Below are 8,921 nucleotides of genomic sequence, written 5' to 3'. Positions count from 1 at the left end.
CTGGGCCGCGGCTCCTAGACCCTAGGCCGGCACCTAGGCCGGCAATCCAGCCTGACGGCGTGACGCGGGTTTGAGTCGGCCTTTGCCACATGTCCTCCCCTCATCTCTCTCCCCCTTTCCTGTCACGTTACTGTACCCTATCAAATAAAGGCAAAGAAGCCATAAACAATATCCTAAGAACCAGTGAAAATAGCTGATCTACAAGCTTGCAACGCGGCGAGAAGCGCCGTGTTGCGTGCTTGTAGATCTGCTATTTTCACTAGTTGGGGTCCCGGAACAAACGTCTCATCTCTCCTTTGGGCCTCAACCTGAAAAGTTTGTGAAACTCTGCTCTGCGTGACAGAGAGATATCTGTACACAACTTTAGTTATATTTTATATCATTCTTTATTTAATTCAGTGTTACATACAGTAAATGTGCTGCTTGTATAGATTATAAAACAACACATTCCATCATGGACAACAAATGGAATCGAGGAATTAAGGCATAAAATAGTACAGAAATTATGTTTTGGCATCATTTGGCATCCATGCGTTTTCTCTCGTATGCTATTGGTCAATATCTCTGAATAACAACAATAGAATGCTGCTCTTTTACTAACATCTGGTTTTAGCCGCAAAGCATTGTGGGACATGACGTTTCTTGAGTTATAACCCTTTGGTTGGGGGCAATACAAAAATAAAAGTCTCAATTCAATGTCAATCTATGTTAAATTAAATTAATATCAATAGACTGTATTAAATTTAATTAATATCAATAGACTGTATTAAATTTAATTAATATCAATAGACTGTATTAAATTAAATCAATCTCTTCATCTGTAAACAATCATATATGAATTTAGCAGCTTTCAATCAATCATGTCATAAAATTATCTCCAGGGGTGCCCTGCACACTTTTTTGACTTGAGATCTACTTTTAAAATGACCAGTCCAGCTCTTCAAGATCTACCCACCAAAAATATATATGTATCCCATTGCTAAAAATGACCTGAGAGAAATATACCTGAATAGCGGAGCTGGCGTTACACTGAATAATGTGTTTTATTAACTGTACAATAATGTGAAGACATTGAGGGCCGGATAATGAGCCTATAGACCCAAGGAAGAGTACTTGTGAATAGTCTGTGTGGAAGTGTGGAGGCAAGTGGAGTGCTGGTAAGTTCCATCCTAGCAAAAACACACCACGTCCACCCTATTCTGATTCTGGTTTAGTGGGATGAGGAGTTTTGTGATTTTGTTATATTTCAGGGAATGTCATGTGTTCTACCTGCACAGCCTTTGTGATCTACTGGTAGATCGCGATCTACCTTTTGGGCAACCCATTAAGTTACAACAGGGAGAGTTTGCCCAGGGTGTCGTCCAAGCTGTGATTTGTTGACTTTGCTGGATAGAAATCTTCCAGGGTGATCCGTGTGTTCCAGCCTTGGTTCAGAGTGAACTTGTAGACACTTACGATGAGAGCAGGAAACATCTCCATCAGGTCAATGTCAGCAGCAGCCTCAGCACTGTAAACACACACAGCAGTGACCACTGAACACTACATGTTATGATGAACTCCCTGAACACTACATGTTATGATGAACACCCTGAACACTACATGTTATGATGGACACCCTGAACACTACACATGTTATGATGGACACCCTGAACACTACATGTTATGATGGACACCCTGAACACTACATGTTATGATGGACACCCTGAACACTACATGTTATGATGAACACCCTGAACACTACATGTTATGATGGACACCCTGAACACTACATGTTATGATGGACACCCTGAACACTACATGTTATGATGGACACCCTGAACACTACATGTTATGATGGACACCCTGAACACTACATGTTATGATGAACACCCTGAACACTACATGTTATGATGGACACCCTGAACACTACATGTTATGATGAACACCCTGAACACTACATGTTATGATGGACACCCTGAACACTACATGTTATGATGAACACCCTGAACACTACATGCAGCCTGAACACTACATGTTATGATGAACTACTGTAACTGTTGCTTTATAAAGTACAGAACACACTCAGATCTTTCTGACTGGATCCACACCCAGAGAAGTGATCACACTTTTGGTAATACAAATGAAAAATAGATTTTTTTTACATTAAATAGATTGTTTGTTGTTATTGATGATATTGTTGTTACTCTTCATGTCATGTCTATGAATTGATTGCATAGCGCCTACATGGAAACAAGACCTCAAGGTTGGTAGGCCTACAATCCCTTTTGGAATAAGTGTTTGACTGAACTCTGTTGCTGTTTTTGCAGTTATGTCTAATTCAATCAATCAAAAAACTTAAAGAACCACTTTTTGTAACTATACCTTTCAAGACCGGAACCCATTTTTGTGTTTCTGTTGCTGTACACTTTGTACAGTATATATAACAACATACATTCATGGTAATTTTTTTTAATAAATATTTGAACGTTTTCATTAAACTTAGGTGAGGATTTAGAAGATGTTTTTAGAATGGGCCTCAGGTCTAAATGGGTTAAGAATGTTTTGAATGTGTTTTGTTGTGATCAAACTCAACGTACTGGTGCTGATGGAGATTGCGTATGAAGCGCAGCAGTCCAAACACATCATCATGGTAGGGAAACCTCTTCCTCCTGTTGTCCATCTCCTCAAACACCTCCTGTTGCAACTGGAAAAACACACAACTTCAACATGAAACGGACCTGTTGTCTAATATACACACCTGAACCCTACATTATTTAGTCTAATGGACACACCTGAACCCTACATGATTTACTCTAATAGACACACCTGAACCCTACATGATTTAGTCTAATAGACACACCTGAACCCTACATGATTTAGTCTAATGGCCTACAGTATACATATGATTTAATCTGAAAACACTCCTCTTCAGACTCCATTTTAGCCCGTGAGTCGTGACACTTGCCGTAGCACTTGCACTAGCCCTGATGACCTTACAGGCGTATGCAAAGGCTAAACTTATGTAACTTAGATAGCATTTTATGTATGCATATTGTTTCATTATATAGATATTAGCTTACATATGATTCTTGATGACTATTTTTATGTATAGGATGCATTACCATGTGTTGTTCTTGCTTAATGTATGTCGCTCTGGATTAAGAGCGTATGCCTAAATTGTAAAGTGTAATGGATATAATTATATGTGTATATTATAAACATGTTTTAGTGTAATGGACATATATGTGTATTATAAACATGATTTAGTCACCTTGTGTTTCATGGTGTGTTTCCATGTGCTGAACAGTCCCTCCTCAGCACACTGGTTCCATACAGCCATGACGTTGTGGCGCTCAGGGTTTTCATAGTGCTTGTCGATTTCCTTCTCATTTGCAACCTTTTGCAGGAAATCAATTCTCCTGGAAGAATTTACAAAGCACACATAATGAGAAAAAGAAAACATGTGGTAGAAAACTTAGTGTTGGATCAAAATTAGCCAAATTAGCTGATCTACAAACTCCCCACGTGTCATTGCAATGTGACCCATTGTGAGCTTGTAGATCTGCTTGCACTGTTGAAACTATAGAGCTGAAGAGGTTAAAATGAGCTGTGATTGTGATTAAGCCATGCTATGAAGTATTGATTAAAGCTACTACTATTACTACTACTACTACTAGGCCTACTACTATTTTATACAATGGAACTTAGTACTTTTTGTTTGTCCAGAAGTAGGGATGAGCCAAGCATTCCTCCACTTTAGGTCTTTTCTTTGGGTCTTCATGGATCATCCTCTCGATGAGATCCTTGGCAACCACATCCTGAACGTGATCTAGGTTGTAGAATCCTTTGTAGATGTTATATTCACATTCAACACCGGTGCCAAATGGATGGTGTCCTCCAGAAAGGATGTAATACGTCAACATCCCAGCCACCTAAAAAGGAGCATGAAAATGAGTAAGATGACATGCTGGTGTCATGTATTAGACTTTTTGCACACAGACAAAATAATTATTAAGAAACCTGGATATCAGTGCTTCTTTTATATGCAATTTCACTGTCTTCGTTCAAAGTCTCCTTTGCCTTCCAGCATTTCGTTCCTGCACTGCTTGTTCGAAGGGTTGTTTGTCCTTTGGGTAAACGGCGGCTTATTCCAAAATCTGCTAATCTTGCCCTGTTGTTTACATCTGCAAGACACATTTGGTATATATAAGTGTTTAAGATTGATGGAAAAAATATGTTTTATGTTGTTTCAGTCTCTGATACTGTAGGTCTTACTTTCTTATGTATCTTACCAATCAAGACATTCTGGGGCTTGATATCCCGGTGGAGAATTTGAGGATTCTGACAATGAAGAACACTTAAGCTATTGAGAACCTGATTGGCAAGATCCCTCCTCAAATCACTAAGGACGTCTTGAGGAAAGTCACATTTGATGTATTCTTCCAGTGTGTATTCACATAACTGAAGCGCAAGGTAACCAAAGTTATCATCCTCTGCAAAGTCAACATATCGTACAATCGAAGGATGATCGAGCTTTGGAAGACGTAAAAAGCCTTCCTCAATCTTCAGCACATCGTAGTTGGATATTGACATTCTCTTAACTGCGACTTCAGTGCCGTCATCTCTTAACCCCAAGAAGACCTCAGTTCCATCACTTCCCTTTGCGATGCGGAATTCATTATCTTTCACAAACACAAGACTCCCAACTTTGATCACTTTACTTTCATCTATGTCTGCAAGCTTCTCTAACTGTTTCTCCCATCTTTGACTGATTTGGTGCCATTTCCGTGGATTTGGTGACACACTGGCTACGGGGTGGATAGGTTGTGGTTTTGGTGACACACTGGCTACGGGGTGGATAGGTTGTGGTTTTGGTGACACACTGGCTATGGGGTGGATTGGTTGCACATGTGAACTTTCAGTCAGACCAGATTCCTCAACAGGAACAGTTGTTGGCTTATCTGCATCAACATAAACTTCATATTTCAGCTCCTCTTGCTTTCCTGATTTTTTTCTCCTTTTTCTCTTCTTTTTGGATCCTGATGGCTCTGTACTGCTAGTTGTGGAAACATCACACTCTGAGCTTGGTGTGTTTAGATACGTTTTCATGTCTGTAAGCTGTTCTGTCAGTTTGTCATTCATGTACAATTCTGCATAAGGAATTATATCCTCAGGCACATGATCTATTCCCACTGATGCAAAGATGTCAGCGGCATTTTCACATGGAAGCAGGTTTGCCAGTATGCAATATGTATACATTCTGATCGCAGAGGAGTGCTGTTTCTTCACAAAAGGAACAATCGTTGTGCATAATGTATGCATGAAGTCCTTATTCCAGTCATCTTTAATTTTAGTTTTTTGTGCAATCATATATAGAGTTACCAGCAAGCCTTGCTGCATTTCAGGAAATTGAGTGATTGTGGAAAGGAGTATCAGCAGCTTGGGGATCATAGACACTGATACCTCACTGGGTATCTCTTTCATTGTGCAGAACACTAAAGATAGACATTGAACAACCACATGAGTGTTGGTTGCACTGGGAATTTTTAAAAGCCGCTTGTCTGCATTTTCAATGTAGAAGTTCACCTTGTTATTGTCTTTCAACCACATCATAGTTCTCTGATGATACTCTTGTTCTGATGGTCCGCTAACACTAAAAAGTGTGTCAATCATGGTCAGATGGGTCTGAGGCTCCTCCTCCAGCATATAACGATCAAAAATGCTGAAAACTTCTGTTGGTGTTTTCTGTTGCACAGCAATATCCAGATCAATAAAACGTTTTATTTTAAAATAATAGTCACCGTCGCTCAATGCAAGTTCATGCATCATGTCAGATATTTTTACATTGAAATAATCACTAGCAGGATGTTCAACAGAGATTCGTCCTACAACCCCTCCAGCTTTGATTAGGACTTTCACAATATCACCTCTCTTACTGATGGCAGCAACCTGGATTGGTGTCATAGCGCGGGGACCATTTGCGATAGCATTTGGATTTGCTCCTGCTTTAAGCAGTTTGTGCACAAAATCAAGTGGTGTTTTGTAATAAGAGGCATGGTGCAGAGGGGTCCAGTTATTCGAGGATAACTGATGTGGGTTTGCACGCTCTTTCAGAAGGAAGGCAAAAATGTCCTCCTTGTGAAATGCCACAGCAGCACTTAAAGGACATGTGTGACTGTTGAGCTCTTTGCATGGGTAAAGGCCATTGATGTCTTTGCCTCGGATTGATTTCTTGAACTTCTTGAGGTTGCCACTCATAATGAGCTGTATTATGGGATGTGTTTCTGTTGGGACAGATGTGGTCCCTGGTGGAACCTCTCGGAGCTCATTATTCATGCTCTGTGCTACCGGATCCATTTCTTTGCTTCAGAATAGCTGTGGGTTGACGAAGAAAAAGGTGTTCAATACATTTTCTCAAACATTGAATATGTATTTAAATGAAGCTCACACATGTCCATAAAGATGGGGCAGTTTTAGAAATGTGAGGTTGCTGTGTAATCATTGGTGGAAATTAAGTACATTTACTCAAGTTCTGTATCCATTTTAAGCACTTTTACTTAATTTGAGTATGCATTTTCGGTAATACTTACGCCTCTCTAATGCATTATGAGCTCATTTATAATGCATTATAATGCACATATAAGGCATTATAACACTTGTTATAAATGTTCATAACCATGCGTATAGCATACTATAGCTCTTAGTCATAATGCACATTATAACCACCATCATGGCACATATAGAAATTATGTAATGTGTCATAACGCATTATAACCAATATGTTTATTAAGTGGAATGATGTCTATTAAACATCAATAATATGCTATAACATGGCTTTGAGACCTTTAAGTGGCCACATATTCATGCGTTATTAATAGTTGTATCATACTATAATACATGACGTATAGTGAACCTTTAAAGAATGTTTTTACTTTTTGACCTGAGATCAGATTCTATAAATGTCTTCTACATCCTGCCAGTTTTCTGAAAAAGCTATGTTTCTATAGCCTGGCTAATAAGCCAGACTAATATCACACAACACTGTCGCGGTATATTAGTCTGGGCTGGCTCCACTTGGATTTCATTTCCCGGGGGGCGGGTTCAAACATTTTCTCTTTGACGCAATTGGTCAGAGCTACTGTCAGTCAAAAGTCTCAAGCATTGAACGTCACTGTACCAAAGCCCGCCCATATTGCATACCGTGTCCCGATTGGTCCGACCTGTTCTCGGTTGTAGGAAAGAGGCGTGCTACTGAGCCTCGCCAGACCGTAATCCGCTCGTAGGCAATTTTTTTTTGCCAACGGCTGATTCGGTCTGGTTTATTAACCAGGCTAATGTTTCTATGTCAGTCGTTCTTCGATTTTTCAAAAATAGCAGACCTACAAGCTCGTAGCGCGCCACTCGGTGGCGCGCTATGAGCTTGTAGATCTGCTATTTTTCAATAGCTAAAGCATAACATAATGTTAACACCAAAAGGCCGGGGTTCCCGCCCAAAATGGGTTAAAGGCATAGAGTATATATATAATAGAGACTGAACTGGCGCGAAGCTCCGCCCCCCCAGCTATTCATGTCAGTGGAAGTTGCTCAGTGGCGTTTTGAAGCACCCGGAAGACTGCCGGAAGTCCCTCCCAGGACCTCAACTTTGAGGTCCTGAGTGACGTAGGGCAACCGAGCGCTCAACGTTAAAGCCCAGCTGCACGGGGTTTCCCGGTCATGAATCCACGGGTCCGCCTGTAGTCCCTCCTCCTACCACTAGGACCCAGAGCTTCAACGTTGGAAAGTCTGCCTGCCCCCTTGGTTAAAGGACACTACGTCATGCTATGGGGTATTATTGCGATCGCAGGTTAACTATGATATTGTGCATTTCCCATCAGTCAGTCCGTCAGTCTGTCACGCCCCATATATGGACATGCCTTGTGACATAATGTGATGCCATCCATATTAAGCCCATATATGGAGATCCCTGATGTCATCAATATTGGCCAGCAACTCTACATCTTACCTCAAACCGCAAACCCTTAGATCTCCATTTATGGATCTGACCTGTTCTGACATTCCATATGTTGATCCTAGGCGGGCCTGCCCCAAAGTTATTAGTGCAGCCGCGCCCGGCAGCCGGCGAAAACTAGAGTTCTCAACAGGCCCGAAAATGAATTACCTATAGCCCTCATCAAACCCTGTACACTCAAGACACTGCCCCCGCTGCCACCCTTAGTTCTCCATATATGGAGCTGACCTGTTCTGACATTCCATATGTTGATCTGACCTCATCAAACCCTGTACACACAACACACGCTCCAGGGCGAGGTCGTTTCTCGCCCTCAGGCGTCTTACTGGTAATGTGCTGTTCCATTGAGCTTAATAATGCATTATGACTAGCAGTTATAATACGTTACAAATTTGTTCATGAGGAATTATACATGGTTATGAACATTTGTGTTATAATGTCTTAATTGCATTATAATGCATTGTAAATTAGCTTATAATGCATTATAGAGGCAACCTTAATATAAAGTGTTACCGCATTTTCAATACGTTATACTTCTACTCCACAACATCAGAGACTCAAATGTACTGACTGAGTTGCTCTGTAGATGTAGAATATTATTAAAATAGCATTAATACATGCATCAGGCCCTGTTTTTACTTATCTACAAGCTGTCCATTGTGATGTGACACATTGTGAGCTTGTAGATCGTCTATTTTTGAAAGATTTTTTTTACTAATCCTGAACGCTCTTGGGACGGGACATTAATTATGCAGAATGAGTACTTTTACCGTAGGTGTATACTTTAAGTACGTTTTGATGACGACATGTATACTTTTGCTCAAATAGCAATTTAAGTACATTACTTTGTCTTTTACTTAGTAGTAGCCTATTTGTTCATAGAGTTTTGTTTTATTTAAGTAAAAGTAGCAATACCACAGAATACTTTCTCCAC

General features: G+C 40.3%; 1 protein-coding gene across 1 annotated transcript; it reads right to left on the bottom strand.

The window, feature by feature from the left end:
* Positions 1-1,100: 1,100 nt before the first annotated feature.
* Positions 1,101-4,921, bottom strand: LOC306935084 (serine/threonine-protein kinase/endoribonuclease IRE1-like). The gene is made up of 6 exons (XM_079517937.1): positions 4,272-4,921; positions 4,000-4,163; positions 3,691-3,911; positions 3,251-3,398; positions 2,577-2,683; positions 1,101-1,507 (listed from the first exon to the last, which is right to left on the bottom strand). Exons 1-6 carry the CDS (start codon positions 4,570-4,572, stop codon positions 1,330-1,332), a joined length of 1,119 nt encoding a protein of 372 aa, XP_079374063.1. The 5' UTR covers positions 4,573-4,921; the 3' UTR covers positions 1,101-1,329.
* Between the last annotated feature and the right edge of the window lie 4,000 nt (positions 4,922-8,921).

This window comes from Electrona antarctica, assembly GCF_951216825.1.
Source record: "Electrona antarctica genome assembly, chromosome: 13".
In the NCBI taxonomy this organism is placed as follows: domain Eukaryota; kingdom Metazoa; phylum Chordata; class Actinopteri; order Myctophiformes; family Myctophidae; genus Electrona; species Electrona antarctica.
This window is presented reverse-complemented; position numbering and strand designations above follow the sequence as displayed.

Excerpts from the sequence above, each read along its gene's own strand:
- LOC306935084 (XM_079517937.1), bottom strand. The coding sequence starts at position 4,572 with ATGTCAATATCCAACTACGATGTGCTGAAGATTGAGGAAGGCTTTTTA. Across the intron at positions 4,164-4,271 it reads GCCCCAGAATGTCTTGATTG|ATGTAAACAACAGGGCAAGA; the intron begins GTAAGATACATA and ends TGTGTCTTGCAG. Across the intron at positions 3,912-3,999 it reads AAAGAAGCACTGATATCCAG|GTGGCTGGGATGTTGACGTA; the intron begins GTTTCTTAATAA and ends GCTCCTTTTTAG.